Source organism: Cyprinodon tularosa, unplaced genomic scaffold (assembly GCF_016077235.1).
Source record: "Cyprinodon tularosa strain WSP-4 unplaced genomic scaffold, ASM1607723v1 ctg19, whole genome shotgun sequence".
NCBI lineage: Eukaryota > Metazoa > Chordata > Actinopteri > Cyprinodontiformes > Cyprinodontidae > Cyprinodon > Cyprinodon tularosa.
In genome coordinates this window covers 1,738,227-1,757,692 of record NW_024038678.1, presented here as the reverse complement: position 1 = coordinate 1,757,692, position 19,466 = coordinate 1,738,227, and the positions used below count along the sequence as shown (strand labels likewise).

Here is a 19,466-nt window from a genome sequence, read left to right as displayed (position 1 = left end):
ATAAAATTCTAATCGCTTGGCTACATTAGTGATCAGGAGGTTGAATTTCTATTTCTAATCCAGCAAGCATTGTGAGAGTGAAATTGATTGGGGATGAAAACTGAAGCTAAGGAGGTTCTAAGGAGGTTTATTTTCTATTATAATAGTCAACACTTTTAGAAAAATATGATTTATCTTACTTTGGAATATTTTTTTTCTAACAGTGATTAGAGCATACATTCATTTGTTTATGGCAAAAACAAAACAAAACAAAACAAAAATATATATATATAGCCTTATTTTATCTTTTGGATTTAACAGGTTTATGAAGTTGGTAAACAGTGCAGACAGAATGAGTCCAGGTCAGAAATAACATGGTACCCTTCTGTCATCCCTCTTATTCTGGACCCAATGAGACATGGCTGACAGCAGCTAATGGGAGCTTTTTCATTTCTTTTAGCTCAGTAAGAAAACGAAAACATTATTTACCCTTACTAAATCCTCTTCATGGGAGTGGTGGCCTAGTAGTTGGAGCACAGGGCTTCGAATCCTGAAGTTGTGAGTTCGAAACCCGCTCTCACACACTGCCACTCTTGCTCTTGTACTAGACAGTTTACCCCTGATTGCTCCCTGGGTGCTGCAGAGTGGCAGCCCACTGCATCCCCAAAGGGGAGGGGTTAACATAGACTTGATTTCTCCATTGTTAGATCAATAAAATATTTTTCGTGTTTGGCTAGCTCAAGGACATGTTTGGCTCTATGGTGTGGAGTTTTTTTTGACAGAAAACTTGCATTTTGGTGGCTAATAAGAATCAAACAGAAGGTGATCTTTTGTGTTGGTTCGTTATAAACCTCGCTTATGAGACTTCTATCTTTGTGCATGTGCACAAAACAGTTAAAAAAAGCAAGATTATTATCTTTTACATCCTATCCCCTTTATTGATCATGATATTTTTCTCTAAGGACACATGTTTGCTGATCAGCTCTTTTTGACCACCTGTATATCAGATGCCACATACGGTATTTAAAACCAATGTCTTGGTGGTGCTTTCTCAAACGGTTTAGGGTTCATTTTCTCTATGTATAGATGGGCCACAATCAGTGAACCTCGATATCTTATTCTACAGCACATACTACTGTATATGAAAGCTGTAATTATACTTAAAATAAGTGGTGGGCAGGCAGTGCATCAGAAGGGAGCGGATCTGATCTGGCATGACATATATTAATATTTTAGAGGTCTGCAACTTGACAAAAGTCACTTTCTGTCCGTTTACTCTGTGTAGGATATGGGCAAAATTTTAGTGCAAGGAGCCATTAATTGCTTTGTCCTTTCCAAATTTCTGCAGGCAAAGTTTTACCTTCTTCCCCATCTTTAAGGTCACAGTAGTAACATCACTTAAATAGCCACACAGTGCTATCACCCAAGAAAGTGGTCTTTGTATGCTAAAATGTTGAAGACCAGAGGTCCAAAATAGAAATATTCTTGCAGTTGCTGAGAGAAATTATTGGCAATATTAACCATTTAGCAGATATAACACACTTTTCATTTTCATCACTTTCCATCAGCTGTTGATGAAAATGGTTCATATTTAAAAAAAACAGTCTAAAAAACATCTGTCTATGTGTAATTAATCTTTAAATTGTATTATACAATAGGCTGTGATCCAATAAGATTCCATTTTGGATTTAGGAGCACTAAATTGCCTGCCTAATAAAACCATTGCATGTGCCATTAGTGGGCATATTGCAGGAGAATTACTAAGATTGCACAATTGATGACAGGTGCAAAGTGTTGCGGACTGCCCTATTTAAATGAGAATTTTGTATGTGCTACTTTCTGTCACCAGAGATTGGGAGAGAAGTGTGGATGTATTATGCACGTCCCAAAGGCAGCCGCAATGTGCAACAGAACTGGGCACAGATAGCAGGTATGATCGCTTAGTGGAAAAGATGCAGGCAGGAGAGAAGATGATATGATATGATATACCGTATTGCATTTCTAAAAACGTGATTCCTCGATAAACAATATGTTTCTACTATTTTATTTCTGAAAGTCCAGGTATAAATAAACACCATTCTGTCTCTCCTGACTGTCATTCCATCAATATGCCTTCTCGCCACACATGTTTGCACCTGAATTTCAAATGTGCTAAATATAGACAAAGAAACTGCACTTGAAATCTGTGACAAAAACCTCATGGTCGGTAGATCAGCTTTGTACTGGCCATCAGATCTACACGGGCTTCTATCTACCCTCTACTTTAGTAGATCAATACCTCAAAGTATTGGGTTACTGAAATGAATATTTTTACAATAATATTTTACCTTATTAATGACTGTATATAAGTTCCTTCTTCCTTCCAATCAATCACAGGAACTTTGATAAGATATCGTTGGTATTCAATATAATTTTGTTTTATGCACACTTTTGGCAAATATGCCAATATCTATATTACTTTAATAAAACAAAACAAATTACATGATTTTAATATTGAATCTAAAAAAAACTAAAGTCTACACATTGTTTTAAAATACCAGAGATCTAAATCTGGTTTATTTCCATTAAGATATTCATACAGAATTTATCTTGGCTAAAATTGTGGTTCTCTGCACATTGCCCATTAGACTCTAGCTGTATAAAGAGCATTACAGTTGAAGAACTGTACAATTACAAAATAAATTATTCAACTACTTTCCTCTTCAAAGAGAATAAAGTTTTTTCACCATCTTCATCAGAGTCAAAGGTAGATACAACATTGAGGCAAGTAAGTAAAAGCTGTCCGAAGCTGGTGTGTGAGAGAAAAATTAAGCCTGTTTAACAGTGTGAAAAGAATAAAATCCACCCATGGGTCAGGCAGGATGTCAAACACTTTGCACACTTTAGAAAATGCATGAAATCATTTAGATAGTTGAAAAGTCAAAATATGTAAAAAGCTCCCATATCAATTTTTTTTTCAAAATATACAAAAATCCTATATTATATTTTGGCCTTGATTCTATTTTTTTTCTGCTTACTTTTAGCGGCAGTTATTTTCTTTTAGAAATTGCATTTCCCAGCATCCCACAGTCTGAACACAACGTGAGCCAAGCTACATGACAAAAAAAAAGCTTGCATACTGCAGAGTCCACCATTGTCAGAGCAACTGCAAATTAAACATCACAGCAATGTTCCTGTAACACTATTACTTTATTTCATCCAATGCTGTGTGAAATGAAACTAATACTTTTAACTAATATGTGATTTAATTAGCTAAGATATGTCTACACTCTTGGGTTGACTCATTCCACATGAAAAGGTTCTTCCCAGAGTTTTGGAGGATCCTTGTTATGTCTTTAGGCAGCAGAAAACTGTTGATTTTCCACTTTTTATGCAAATATATATATATATATACATTTAGAATTATGCGTTCATCAAAGGCGACACAAATACCACACAAAGAGTGCCCCTTAAAGATAAAAGGGTATGCCTTGGTTATTAGATCATTATTAGAAGATAACATGCAAAGAATGTTTTCTGTGACTTATTTTACCCACTAACCCTCTAAAATATCTTATAATGGGTCTGTATGACTTTTCTATTTCATTTGGAAAATTAACCCACATGAGCTCTGGTTTTGTGTCTTTGACAGGACAATCAAAGTGGAGGTGTATGACTGGGACAGAGATGGAAGGTAATGATCCTTAAACATGCTCTATTATGGTTATAAAAAAGTTGATAACAAATGGACCTCTTATGTGTCTGGTTTCTATGCTTTTTTGTTAAATCTAGCTTTAATAAATTAACAATTCGTATAAAGGTAATCTTATTTGGGGTTTTTGTACAATAGTATGCTCATATTTTACACTCCCTACATTGTCTGTTCTAGCATGTTATTAAAATTTTTGCCATCATAGCTGGGAAAGCATTAAACCTAAATTATTCTGCTAAATAGACGAATTTTTGCCAAATCTGTCTTTAAATTAGTTAGTGATAAGAAATGTTGTGTTTTAATAGTAATGCTGTAAATGCTTCTGCTACATTTGTTCTCCTCATGACATACTTTTGCGTATTTTTTTTCTTCCACCAGTCATGATTTCATTGGTGAATTCACCACAAGCTACAAAGAGCTATGCAGAGGCCAAAGCCAATTAAACGTGTATGAGGTGAGTGGAAAAAATTACAGTTTTCTATACATTGCAACCCTTAAGGAATAGAAAAGTTCTTATAATTAGTCAATGTGGTTAAAGGCTTCCTCTTGAGTATTGTTAGGTATGTCATGGTGTTCCTTTGTTTAAGCAGCTTGAACATAGAATTCAGGTCACAACGAAAACGTGAACTACTTATTTTTAACTTTAAAGAGATAATGACTCATTTTTTTCCCCAGCAAAACACGTTTCTGCATTCACCCTCTATATCTCATGAAATAATAAACATACAAAGCCAACTGTGGCTGAAACTAGATTGCATGGTAACTACTACACTATGTCTAACCTGATATTATGGTAATTGTTCTTCTTGGCACAAAAGAAACTTTAAGAAATATATTTTGGCCTCAAAACAAAGCATGCCTTTTGCTCCAAGAGGTACTTTTTAATGTAGCTGTTAAATCTGTCTTTGAATAGCTTCATCATATTTGTTTACATTTTAAATTAGTTATTGGTCTTTAAAGAACCATTTGGATTAGGTGCAAACATCCTCATTCTTTCTCCAACCTGGTCACTGTTGCATGCAAGGAGATTCTAACCAGACCTGTAAAGGATTTGTGCCTCTGTGGTGATAATTCTAACTGGAAAAAAAATTATACATAGTATAATTTAAGTATACAGTATTTTTTTGTTTTTTAAACTCTGTCATTTGCATTTTTAAATTCAGATGAATAATTTCATTCTTCAGTTTCTTTTTGGTTATGTCTATTAAATTTACATATCTTGAAATAAGATATGTAAGATATTACAACATTTTGTGCAAATTAGCAGTCACTTTGGATTAAAATAATCTGTAACAGGTAAGTTTCAAGTGTTTTTATCGATTATAATTTTTTATTTTTTTTTTAACTTTAAATTGCTGTTCTAACATGTAGTATAATCCAAACCTGTCATGATCTTTGCACTGATGACTGGCTTAATTACTCATTTCATTCACCTGTCCAATTCTGCCTTGTTTCTCATTACTGCTCAACTTATCCACCTGCTCCTGCCTCTATTTAAGCTAGTTGCTCCCATTCATCTGGGCCAGGTTATTCTTATTCTCTCGAACCAGTGAGGAGAGGTGGCCAGCGTTACCTTAGTGTTTCTGAATACCTGATCCTTACCCATTCTGCCTCTGAATCCCTGAGCCTGCCTGTTTCCACCTGCACGGTTGGCCTGAACTGCTTTTGGATTCCTGAACCTCTGAGCCTGCGTGTTCCTGTTCTGATCTTTTTTCCTGACCTGGCTCGGACTCCTGCTTGTTCTCCCGGGCTGCAGCCTCTGGGACACTCTAAGCGGCCGCATCTTGTTGGCAGCCCAGCGGCTGCATCCTACCTTGTTTTCTGGGCATGGACTAAACTCTAAACCAGAGTTTCTTACCTCAGACATCTTAGCAACTGTTATCACAGACCCGTTTATTTTAATAAACGCTCTTTGAGTAATCGCACTGCCTGTCTTGCCTGAATACGGGGTCCTCTGTTCTGAATCATGAAAAAAGACATGCAATTGTAGCTCTGGTTATGTGTTTAGTATTGTGATGTTTAGTATTATTATTATTCTGTTGGAAGGTGAACATCTGCCCTAGTCTCAAGTGCTTTTCAGCAACTGTCAGGTTATTATCCAGATGTGTCCTGTAGTTATGTATCATTCATCTTGCCACTAACGATGACCACCTTTTTTGCCACAATTAAAGAAAAGCATCTTCACTATTTGATGTTACCACCATGTTTAACCGCGAATGTGGTGTATTCAGAATGAAATGTGGTATTTGATTTTGCTTTAACCATCTATAGATGTGGCCAAAGTATATAACATGAAAAACGACAGGTACAAAAAAGGGTTTGGTTAAAAAAAGTAAAGGCACAAAGGTCTTGGAGTGCTCCTCCTTTTAGAGGGCTGACATGACACAGGAAGGAATATTGAATGCCTGTTATCAAAAGGTTGCCTCTACATAATTACGAAATGAAACACTTAATGTCTTGAAGCTGCTCTTAACCAAGAGGGTGATAAAGAGAGCATAAGTACTTTTAGGCTGTCTACAAAAAAACACAACAAAAAACACAGATCATAAAGGGCATTGAATCTATAACAAGTTACAATGTTCAGCCTTCTTCATACTCAACCTCACTTACACAAAGCTTATGCGCATTAACTACCCAGGCTGGTTAATAGAAGTATAATGTAAGCTAGTTAAAAGGCATGTTTTTTGAAAGAACCTGAGCTTGGTCAGTAACGGCCAAAGTGCAATGAGGCATCATCTTTGCGGCAAAAGGTATTTTTAGAAACCATAGAAGAGAGACTAGAAGCTTCCTTTAGGCCAGTGCTTTATGTTTGTGCACACGTAGATTGAGCAGCAGACATATTTGACCTTGGTCTCTCATTTACATGTTTTTGGCTTTAAGCTCTAAGTGCAACTTTCATTAAGGGCAAGATACTGTGCTTTCTCTGCTCGCTGTTCTTATCACCTGGTTTGACCTTTTTTTTTTTACACATCACAGCATGCCTGTGGACTTGCACAGTGTAATTAATTCTGAATGTAGTTATCATTTTGTTTTATTACTGGGGTTGAAAAGTATTCCTTGTCCCCAAGGACACATGCAGGATACAGAGTAGGTGGTTATAGAAAATCCTACTGAATAATCCGTGTCTTGCTGCGAGGCATGATCAATGGTACATCCTTTTCACCTACTGTAGATATTGGATTAATTCCCTATGCACCATTAACCTTACAGACAAGGAATAGGAGGACAAAGATGTTTTTATTACTCCCGCAAAGGTGGATGTGCAGAATTGTGTTTCAGGTTTACATTCATGTCATTATCCTTTGTTCTTGCCCTGCCTTTATCAAGGTGGTGAATCCAAAGAAGAAACTAAAGAAGAAGAGATACATCAACTCCGGCACGGTGAGGCTAATATCATAGATAAGATTTCATTCCCCCACACTGATATCACATTCCTCTCTGTATTCACTTTGGTAGGATTCCACCAAGCAGATTTAAAAGAACAGTTCAACATCTCTTTATTGTTCTCTTGCTGGTCCTAGCTTTTAGATCCTACAACTCAAATACTTTCTAACTGGCTCAAAACACCTTTAAGTTTCCTCCTTGTTCTTTTAATAAAGTAATGATTGAATGTTTATAAATGATATGTTTTTAATAGTGCCCTTGCTCAATGCTTTGGCTCTATAATTAAAATCTGTGATTAGCTATATCCATCATGCTGATCAGCCATGCTCATGTTCAGTGGTTGTAAAACTACTATGCTCCATGGACATTCTGTATGGTTAAGTAATTTTGTATGCGGTTAGCTTAGAGGTCAGTGTTAATGAAGATTTTATTGTATTAAATTACTCTGCATGAGATGTTCTGATGTTTGTTTTTTTAATTTTGCCAGGTTTCCTTATTGTCATTCAATGTAGAGTCTGAGCACACCTTCTTGGACTACATTAAAGGAGGGTGAGTGTGATCATCTTTGTGTGTAGCTGTCATATTTGTTTTAAATAAATTTAATCCTAAAGAAAAATCCTCTATTTATTTTTAATAAAGAAAAGAAAACTGAAATGAGTTAATATTAGATCAGAAGGGTAAGTGGGTTTGTTTTAAATGACACAAAACCCCACATTGAATCCAATTCTACTAAAACATCAAATTTTGCATTTTTACGGAATTGCTCGGTTCAGCAAAAGCAGCACAAAAAATGTCACCTTAGGAAATGTATGATGCTAACTGCTCCAATTTATGTTCGTTAGCAAAGAATCAAGTTTGATCCAAATTTAATTATATATGATTCAATACAAAATTATTATGTCAAATAGGTAGAATGTGGGCTAATTTAAGATTTAGACAACTTTTATTGTCATTTCGTTTTGTACAGCTCTCATGACATTTCCATTTCTTAAAGTGCAGCAGTGATAAAATGTAACCAGTGTGGCAAAAAAAGACATGGCGCAAAAACATTTAATTATTTTGCATTTGGCTCCTAATTACAGTGTGATTTATTTAAATGTGTTCATTTAGATGGAAGGAGTCATGAAATCATGAAATGTAGGAAAAAATATGTCTAAAATGTAATTCACTCTAATCACATCTCTCAGTGTAAAAACTTGTCAATCATTGCTTCCTCACATCAAATTCTTAAAGCCTCTTCTTTATCTTTAATTACCTTCTTTTTTCAACAATTCTTGGGTTGGTTTAGGCTTGTTCTGTTTATATGGAAAGGCACCCTGAACTACAGAAAAAAAACTTCCCTAGACCATCCTCCCACCATCTTCCACAACCTCTTTTCCTTTTCCATCTCAGTTTTACTATTCTACAAGGTCTGAATTAGTAAAAAATAGATTCGTTAGGAAACTTTCAATCCAATGTGGCTCAAGTGAGTAAATTTATTCATTATCGTTACAGCAATCCATCATCCTAAGCAATAAGCTGACAGGTTTTTTAAGTGGGGACTGTGGAAAGATAGATATCGCTTAATATCATATTCCTACGGAGGACAAGCCACCCTGTTAAAAGCTTTGGTTTGTTAGTTATGAACGGAGGGCAGTTTACCTGAGTGTTCAAGACACTGCAAGTCGGAGTAAGATAAAAAAAATTGATTTTTTTCCATATTTATAGCCATAAACCTTTGATATTTATGCCATAGCCCCTTTGCATATGTTACCTACATATAATCTGAATGTTGGTCTGCAGATTTTACAGTACAGTACTACGTATAAACCCAATGTTACAAAATTAAGTTTGAGGAAAATTAAGGGGGTAGAAATCAGCTTGAAAATTGTGAAAAGCAGAATTTTTGTAATGACTTACACTGTAGGTGATTTTTATGTTACTGATTTTACACCCACTTTGCTGAAGCCAGGGCTTTTTTCATTTTTTCTGTTTCTATGTTGACTTAGGCTGCTGTTTTGTTACGCATGATCTGCAGTGGTGAAAAAAATTCCCCCCCTTAAAATTCTTTAGATTTTTTACAAGCATCATGTCCTTATCATTGTTTAATAAATTATGATATGTTGGGGGGTCTGTGGGGAATGGCCATATATGCTTAAGAAAAGAATTAAACATGTTTAGAACCTGGTAATTGCCAAATTATTTTATATTTAAAGCCATCAATTTATGAAAGGTTGCCATTTTTTTACATAATATTTTTGTTACAACAGCAGACAAACTCAGTCTTCCCTGTAAAAAAGCATCACCCTGATATAACTGATGCAAAGCAATGCGGTCAAAACTCTTATCAAATAATTTTCACATTAACTGTAACCTTATTATTTAGCTTGGGGATTAAGGATTGAGGAGTCATTAGTTTAAGCCTCAGGGAAACAACTAATGTGTGCCCAAATTCAGGTTACTCAAATCCCATTTTTGTAAATTGTTGACACCTCAGAAGGAATTTCCAAAAGCATACTTAACAACACTAAACATCCCTTCAAACCTCTCAATCTGAAAGTATTGCACCATAAAGGTGCTGAAAGACATCCTACAAGTGCAAGAGAGCATTATAAATGGTTTTTCACCTCAGTAGTTGGCATACTCTATTAACAGAGCTGCATGAAGCTCGAAAAATTTGCAAGCCTGCATAAATCCAACAAAATTAAACCTTAGGTTCAGTAATTTGATTAATTAGGTGACCATATTTATAAAAAACTTTTTTAGACATACATAAAAGTAGAATGAAAGCAGATGCTCCAGAGTTTAAGTGACTTGTAAAGGTTATGCTATATTTGCCTTCAAAGTAAACAGCAGTATTCACCTGAAAGCCGATATCAACATACACTGTCTATGAAGCCACAACTTTTAAAAATCTTTTTTTCTAACTTTTAAATCTTTCCTATTTTTGGTCAATTAGGATTACCAACACTTTTTCTGTCTTCGGCAAATGCCAAGATAAGAAGAATGGGAATGTTATGAATGGTGATGTTTTAATCGTCACAGTAAAGCAATGACTTTACAGTCCATGTTACTACTTTGTTATTTTATGTTCACTGTCCCAACTCTTTGTGACACTGATTCAAGATTGCAAAGTTGAACTTACTGGCTAATTTCGTCAAAATTAGCTCCCATACTGTATCTCCATATAGTGTTCTTTCCTTGTGATGTGAGCTTTTTGCACCAGTCCCTCCTCTAGAAAAATGAAAGGCTTATTTTAGGAAAACTGAGCCTCTGGTTTATGCCTCTTTTGTGGTTGCCAAAACTTGGGCTAGGGTTTTAAAGCTTAAAGTCTTTTTCAATGCTTCCTCCAAAATGTAGACCTTTGTTGAATTTTCAAATTATACTTTGTTTTTCTTGTAGCCTTGTGAATGATAATGCTCCATTATGAACTTGAGTCCGCATTTTTATAAAGTCTTTTTTAAAGCCTTTTTTTTGGAGCTGGTTTACACAATTACCGGTACACTAAAGAAATGTATCTCTCTGAGAAAAAAAATGTCTTGTCCCCAAAAGTTGTGAAGGCTGGACATCCTCATGGTGTTTGTACTTGTTTGAAACATGATTGTTTGAACAAATTAAAGGGTTGCATGTGCACGTGCAAATCATACCTTATAATGAAGTGGACTTTTGGAGTTATGCAGCTGTTTTCCTTGCATCTTGTCTGATTTCTTATTTCTTTCTCAGCTGTATTTAAGTTATGTTTTCTGCTGCTTTTTGGTGTAGTAATGTTGTTATATCCTGATTCTGGTTAATGCCCAGAATTCAGCCTTTGTTTATCAAAAGAAATCCCTTCACTATGCTGGTGCAGACCTTCTGCTACCAGTTTGATCCTTCACCCTCTGTACATTGACATAAATACATAATAGTCATAGTCACTCTTGGTGATAAGACATTAGATAGACCCTAGTACCAATTACATGTTCTTTTACCAATATCTGTCCAGCCTCCTGTTTCGCTCTATTCCTTCTAGTTTACAATTCCTTCCGTCATGATGTTAACAAATAAATGCATTTTCTGCCTGACAAACACAATTCATTGTTGCTTGCTGGTATGTTGAAGCAACATAAAAAGAGCTGTCAAAATTCCTATAGTGGGAACCATCATTTCATTTTCAAAGACATAATTAAACTCCCTGTTGTTTCACATACGATTCATCTGCGCTGCTGTCAACAGCAGAATTTAAGAAAGAAAAATGTGTTATAACATCATTGCTATGGCTCTGCCATCTGACAATAAAAGCTGAAAAAAAAAAGAACAAAAAAAGACAATGATAGGAAAAATTAAGGCAGCACACCAAAATAGAATAATTTAAATATGGCATTTAAATGCTGGTTCTTACGTTGTTAATCATTCCAATGAAATAACAACTCAATTTAAAGTTATTGAGTGGAGAGTTTAATTAGTTATGACACTGTTGAGATTTATATGTTGAAAGAGAGTATAAAAGCAGAACATCTATTTTTAATGTAGCAGCTTTAAAAGTATTACTTCAGCTTCCCTAACTCACACTGTTTCACCATCTCCTGCCCATGGCAGTACAAGCACCATCCACATTTCTTTCACTTTTATTGACTGCAGTTAAAGAGTGAACCTACATTTCCCACAGAATGTCTAACTATATGATGATGTCGACCATCTGAGCTGGGGAAAAAAGATAAAATTTCAGAAGCTCTACACAGTTAATTAAAAGCACACAACCTGCCCCATATGGAAATATTCCTCAGTGGATCAGCAGCTGCTCTGGTTTTAGTTTTTATGCTGCTTTACTACTAATGGCTGGTGTCCCAGATCTGTCCTGCTGGTCTCTCTCCAACTAACCGAAATAGACACACATACTGTATACCCTCACTTATAGTAACCCCACTAACACAGACCCACTCTTTGATGCAGAAGGCTTTCTTATATTTATTTATTTTATATATATAGATATCAACATGTTGTTTAGAGCCTAATTAGTTGATTCAATTATTCATTTTCTTGTGTAGGTATAAATATTCTCAAACTAAAATAAGCAGTTATGCATAGTAACCTACAGGTGCTGGTCATAAAATTAGAATATCATGAAAAAGTAGATTGATTTCAGTAATTCCATTTAAAAAGTGAAACTTGTATATTATATTCATACATTACATACAAACTCATATATTTCAGATGTTTATTTTGTTTAATTTTGATGATTACAAATGACAACAAATGAAAATCTCAAATTCATCATATCAGAAAATTAGAATATTGTGAAAAGGTTCAAAATTGATGGCCCCTGGTGCCACACTCTAATCAGCTAATTAACTCAAACCACCTGCAAAAGCCTTTAAATGGTCTTTCAGTCTAGTTCTATAGGCTACACAATCATGGGGAAGACTGCTGACTTGACAGTTGTCCAAAAGACGACCATCGACACCTTGCACAAGGAGGGCAAGACACAAAAGGTCATCGCTAAAGAGGCTGGCTGTTCACAGAGCTCAGTGTCCAAGCACATTAATAGAGAGGCGAAGGGAAGGAAAAGATGTGGTCGAAAAAAGTGTACAAGCAAGAGAGATAACCGCACCCTGGAGAGGATTGTGAAACAAAACCCCTTCAAAAATGTGGGGGAGATTCACAAAGAGTGGACTGCAGCTGGAGTGAGTGCTTCAAGAACCACCACACACAGACGTATGAAAGACATGGGTTTCTGCTGTCGCATTCCTTGTGTCAAGCCACTCTTGAACCACAGACAGCGTCAGAAGCGTCTTGCCTGGGCTAAAGAGAAACAGGACTGGACTGCTGGTGAGTGGTCCAAAGTCATGTTCTCTGATGAAAGTAAATTTTGCATTTCCTTTGGAAATCAAGGTCCCAGAGTCTGGAGGAAAAGAAGAGAGGCACTTCATCCACGTTGCTTGAAGTCCAGTGTAAAGTTTCCACAGTCAGTGATGGTTTGGGGTGCCATGTCATCTGCTGGTGTTGGTCCATTGTGTTTTCTGAGGTCCAGGGTCAACGCAGCCACATACCAGGAAGTTTTAGAGCACTTCATGCTTCCTGCAGCTGACCAACTTTTTGGAGATGCAGATTTCATTTTCCAACAGGACTTGGCACCTGCACACAGTGCCAAAGCTACCAGTACCTGGTTGAAGGACCATGGTATCCCTGTTCTTAATTGGCCAGCAAACTCTCCTGACCTTAACCCCATAGAAAATCTATGGGGTATTGTGAAGAAGAAGATGCAATACACCAGACCCAACAATTCAGAAGAGCTAAAAGCCACTATTAGAGCAACCTGGGCTATCATAACACCTGAGCAGTGCCACAGACTGATCGACTCCATGCCACGCCGCATTGCTGCAGTAATACAGGCCAAAGGAGGCCCAACTAAATACTGAGTGCTGTACATGCTCATACTTTTCATGTTCATACTTTTCAGTTGGCCAACATTTCTATAAATCCTTTGTTTTTATTGGTCTTCAGTAATATTCTAATTTTCTGATATGATGAATTTGGGATTTTCATTTGTTGTCATTTGTAATCATCAAAATTAAACAAAATAAACATCTGAAATATATGAGTTTGTATGTAATGTATGCATATAATATACAAGTTTCACTTTTTAAATGGAATTACTGAAATCAATCTACTTTTTCATGATATTCTAATTTTATGACCAGCACCTGTACATAGCGGGTCTGTTTACAAGACATTTTTATTTAATTAGCTGCAGTCAGGCTTTGATGCTATATTCCTTAAAAAGGAAACCTAAATAAAATAAAAAAAAGAATCTGACTTTGTTCTTCGAGGTTACATGTTATAGTTTTACAGCAAATAAACGAACTGAATTAAATTCTTTGGAGGCAAAATATTTTATACTCCACATATACAGGTGCTGGTCATAAAATTAGAATATCATGAAAAAGTAGATTGATTTCAGTAATTCCATTTAAAAAGTGAAACTTGTATATTATATGCATACATTACATACAAACTCATATATTTCAGATGTTTATTTTGTTTAATTTTGATGATTACAAATGACAACAAATGAAAATCCCAAATTCATCATATCAGAAAATTAGAATATTACTGAAGACCAATAAAAACAAAGGATTTATAGAAATGTTGGCCAACTGAAAAGTATGAACATGAAAAGTATGAGCATGTACAGCACTCAGTATTTAGTTGGGCCTCCTTTGGCCTGTATTACTGCAGCAATGCGGCGTGGCATGGAGTCGATCAGTCTGTGGCACTGCTCAGGTGTTATGATAGCCCAGGTTGCTCTAATAGTGGCTTTTAGCTCTTCTGAATTGTTGGGTCTGGTGTATTGCATCTTCTTCTTCACAATACCCCATAGATTTTCTATGGGGTTAAGGTCAGGAGAGTTTGCTGGCCAATTAAGAACAGGGATACCATGGTCCTTCAACCAGGTACTGGTAGCTTTGGCACTGTGTGCAGGTGCCAAGTCCTGTTGGAAAATGAAATCTGCATCTCCAAAAAGTTGGTCAGCTGCAGGAAGCATGAAGTGCTCTAAAACTTCCTGGTATGTGGCTGCGTTGACCCTGGACCTCAGAAAACACAATGGACCAACACCAGCAGATGACATGGCACCCCAAACCATCACTGACTGTGGAAACTTTACACTGGACTTCAAGCAACGTGGATGAAGTGCCTCTCTTCTTTTCCTCCAGACTCTGGGACCTTGATTTCCAAAGGAAATGCAAAATTTACTTTCATCAGAGAACATGACTTTGGACCACTCACCAGCAGTCCAGTCCTGTTTCTCTTTAGCCCAGGCAAGACGCTTCTGACGCTGTCTGTGGTTCAAGAGTGGCTTGACACAAGGAATGCGACAGCAGAAACCCATGTCTTTCATACGTCTGTGTGTGGTGGTTCTTGAAGCACTCACTCCAGCTGCAGTCCACTCTTTGTGAATCTCCCCCACATTTTTGAATGGGTTTTGTTTCACAATCCTCTCCAGGGTGCGGTTATCTCTCTTGCTTGTACACTTTTTTCGACCACATCTTTTCCTTCCCTTCGCCTCTCTATTAATGTGCTTGGACACTGAGCTCTGTGAACAGCCAGCCTCTTTAGCGATGACCTTTTGTGTCTTGCCCTCCTTGTGCAAGGTGTCGATGGTCGTCTTTTGGACAACTGTCAAGTCAGCAGTCTTCCCCATGATTGTGTAGCCTATAGAACTAGACTGAAAGACCATTTAAAGGCTTTTGCAGGTGGTTTGAGTTAATTAGCTGATTAGAGTGTGGCACCAGGGGCCATCAATTTTGAACCTTTTCACAATATTCTAATTTTCTGATATGATGAATTTGAGATTTTCATTTGTTGTCATTTGTAATCATCAAAATTAAACAAAATAAACATCTGAAATATATGAGTTTGTATGTAATGTATGAATATAATATACAAGTTTCACTTTTTAAATGGAATTACTGAAATCAATCTACTTTTTCATGATATTCTAATTTTATGACCAGCACCTGTAAACGTCAGTATGATTATATATTCTGTTTAGTAGTTTAATCTTTTAGAATGCTTCTAACAATGTAAATGCTGTATGTACAGTATGTATACTATTCCTTATTTTCTTGCTATCACCTTTAACTGCTTTAATTGAACTCTCAAAGCATAAAAAAACAGTTAACTGGCTGAAATATTTTTTTATTTACAAGAATAAATGTGGATCGCTGACAGAGATGTATTGGGTGACAGATGCTGCCTTCATGTGGTATGGTAAAGATGATCTTCTCTACTTATAAAGTGGAAATTACCAGCGCATTGAGTTCAAGTGCCTTTATTGTGGTAGAGAAGAGAGTTTGCTGACTCGCATCTGATAAAATCAAACATCATTGGTAAATTTAAAACCAAGACTAGTTTAAATGGTAGTATTGTAAAAAGAAATACAGAACACAGAATACTTTGTCTGATCAGCGCCATTTTGAAAGGTCAAAGTTTACCCCATCTCAGCAACTAATAATTAGTTGCAAGTGTGGCTGCTTACTCTAATCTGCAAAGCAAAAGCAATCAGTGGACTGGATTCATGACAGTATGGACATCCTAGCAGCGGTGTAATACTGGGACAAGCTTGATGATAGCAAAAACCCTGACTTTGCATAGTTCTCAGACTGTATTCATTGTAAATTATGGTGAAGATTCCCTGTCATCCAGGTCATAGTCATTCCAAAAAATTGTCAGAAATAGCATCTAGTTTGAGGCTGTATAGACAGGACTAAAAACCCTTTGTTTTGGCTTAGAAAACATTCAAATTGAACCGGAGGAGCAGGTCTGCTCCTTGGAATGGGGGTCGTTTGAGTTCTATGTTAGCCTGTAATACCAGATATATAGCTATGTCTCTGAAAGGTCGTTAGAGGGAATTGTTGTCTTGGCTGAAACCTCACCTTGCCTGTTAATTCAAGTACATTGTATCTAATTATCTGAAGGGTAAAAATACTCATTATATTGGCAGATAATCCATTCCATCTGCTGGACTTAATGAGTTTAGTTTTTGCTTCTTTGAAGTTTTTGCTTCTAGAATATTAAATTAGCAAAGAAAAAACAGACAGCACATGCAAAATTCATATGCAGTGTTTACACAGAATTGTAGGGCACAATTGTGTAAATAGTTGTGAAAAGTATATATTTTCCTCCTAATTAGAAAAAGCTCTTTTACACTCTGCTTGATGACATATGTAAACTTTAGTATTATGGATGGGAATTTTGTTTCATAACAAAGTATGGAAAGCTAAAATAAGACAGCTTGCATTATAGTAAGCTCATGAACAAGATTAGAAAGACTACTGGTGATGGTGGTGTAAAAGAACAGTGGCTAAGTCAAAAAGTTTGACTTACATACATATTTGATCTTTTGTATTGTACACCTGACTTATAATGTTTAGCTGAGAGGGTTTCAAAACTGACTTAATTCAATGCAAATCTTTCTTTCATAGTGCCACATGCAGAAACAAAATGTTTGCCATTTCAGACCTCAAGTCTGTGTTTCTATATAGATTAATGATTTTATGTTTTTTTTTTAAACTTGCACCATTTCCATAAATTGTTAAATTCTTACTTTGCTGCAAAATGAGTACCAGGGACAAAGCATGCAGAACAATTACGGGCTATTTGCTATAAATAAATAAATGAATCTGGCTTCTCGGAACAAAGCAAATAAGTACGTAAGAAAATATTTGACTTGCACACCTGTTGATAGATGAAATATTCAAACAAATAATTATGAATTTGAAAGGTAGGCAGATAAACAGGATGTATGAAACTGAATCAAGAGCTACTTTTGATATTTCAGATCTCTGCCACTGATTTCTCTCTTTTTGAGTGATTTTTGCTCTACTGCTCCATCTCGAACAGGTGATAACCAACACAATGCATTTTGGATTATTTCTCTTTGGAGGGGAAAAGCAATTTCTTTTTTAGACACACCACTGCATCCTGACCATGCTTACCAAACTGGAAGTAAAAAACCCATCTTATTTCAATATTTTTTATTAACCTTCAGTTGGAGAAAAATATAGCCAAACAGAGATAATTAAAGCCCAAAAGCTGTAAAGTGCTCTTATTCAAAAAGGTTAATGGAAATTTTATATTTCTTTAAAATCTGTTTGATCAGGCGAGTAATAGCATTATCGTATTGAGATCATGTTACCATTCAATTGCTTCTTCTCAAATTACCCTGAAGCTAATAAAACTAGATAAAGTAATGCTGCATGTTGCTGCATAATACCATTTGTTTTCTTCGTCTTATTTTACAATGTTTGATACAGAAATTTGTTTGCTTCTCTGCTACAGCATTTTTGCCATTCTTTTATTAGGTCATAGAAATTGTATGTCAAATTGCTTTTTCTCAACATTTGAGATAGTAGTAAAGTGTGCTGCCTTGTTTGGTTTTTAAATGCCACCTGGTGTTTTAGTCTGGCATGAGGCTATTGCAGCACAGTACATGTTTGAGTTAACCTAGAAGCAGAGGCAGAACATTTCTTTTTGCATGTATGCATGAGACAGCTGTCCCTAGTTTTTGCCCAATGAACCAGAAACTTTCTTGAAAATAGAAAGCTTATCACTATTTTTGCCCTCTGCTATCTTTCTAGTTCATGCTGAACAAGCCTTCTAAAATAATCGTTTTCAGCTTATCCTGTTTGAAGGGATTCAGATTGCCTAACAATACAGATGTTTAATGAAGTTTTTCTCCGGTAGTAGTGTGTATAAAATAGACTAAAAAATGGCGAGGCAACTTTATTTATTTATACAGCACCATCCATGACAGCGCCTTTCAAAATGCTTTGTTGAAAAATAATGAAGCAAAATTTAAGACAATTCACTTTATAGTAAGATAACACAATTACATGCAAATTCAAATAAAAGCAATATCTGATGAAAAAATATGTTGACCTGATTAACATATCTTTGACGATTCTCTGCCATCATTCTAATTAAGAAAAATTTTACCAATGTGTGAAAAAAATATTTTTTTTTCATTCTTGATTTTATCCATTTCTAATGTGTATCTATTTTTGTCTGTAAAATTGTTGCAGAGTTGACTTGCCTATAACTAATTGCTGCATCCTCTTTTTATGTGTTTTAATCCAAGGAACACTAATAAGTTAACATCTGTCTGTAAACCTGTAGAATCAGCATGGCTCATAACTGACCATGGATATTAAAAATACTTATGCAAAAGATCATTCAGTGGTTTAAATTTAATATTTAAGTCTTTAAAATCTATCCTTCAGGAGGGAATAAAAGGAAAAAGGTAAAACCTGCCTCCCTGGTGTTAATTTTCAGCTGATTTTCCTGTGAGAGCAACAAACCAACCCAACCCACTAGAAATTAAAGTCTGATTTTCTCTAACCTGTGTTGACATGAAAACCATTGTTTCTGAATTGCTTTTAAAATAGCATTAAGTTGATTTACTGGGCAGGGTAAGAAAATAATTTTCTCTCAGTGATATTTTAAGCTCTGCGATGGACTGGGGAGGTGTCCAGGGTGTACCCCGCCTCTCACCCGTAGACAGCTGGAGATAGACAGCAGCACCCCTTGCGATCCCACTTGGGATAAGCGTGTTAGAAAATGGAATGGTGGATGGATATTTTCGGCTTGCAGGATTTTTTTGTACTTCTGTTTCTGGTTTAACAGTCAATATGAGTGTAACTTGTGTCCACTTGAAGCTGTCTGCAAAAAGAAGTGGATCCATAATTATAGTGAATTTTAACAACCTCTATTTTTGTAGCATGAAGATGCATATCATCCAGAACCTGAAGAACATTTGATTATTTTTCTTCTATTTTGGTTGAACTACAGTGCCTGTGGCTCAAAGAAACTGAAACAGTTGATAAAGAATTATTGATTTAATCTGTTTCTGAATGTAGTCTCATGTAATTATAAATTAACCACGAGGCAACTCTTG

The 19,466-nt window shown here is 35.9% G+C and overlaps 1 protein-coding gene across 4 annotated transcripts in view; it reads left to right on the top strand.

The window, feature by feature from the left end:
- Positions 1-19,466, top strand: part of cpne5a (copine Va) — a 105,733-nt gene that overhangs the window by 65,772 nt on the left and 20,495 nt on the right. For 2 of the 4 annotated variants that reach the window (XM_038283088.1, XM_038283087.1), the window contains 5 exons: positions 1,829-1,909; positions 3,611-3,652; positions 4,049-4,124; positions 6,998-7,051; positions 7,542-7,603. In XM_038283088.1, coding sequence (XP_038139016.1) covers positions 1,829-1,909; positions 3,611-3,652; positions 4,049-4,124; positions 6,998-7,051; positions 7,542-7,603 — 315 coding nt within the window. The remainder of the gene's footprint in view (positions 1-1,828; positions 1,910-3,610; positions 3,653-4,048; positions 4,125-6,997; positions 7,052-7,541; positions 7,604-19,466) is intronic. The other 2 variants (XM_038283090.1, XM_038283089.1) reach the window with 1 other exon arrangement.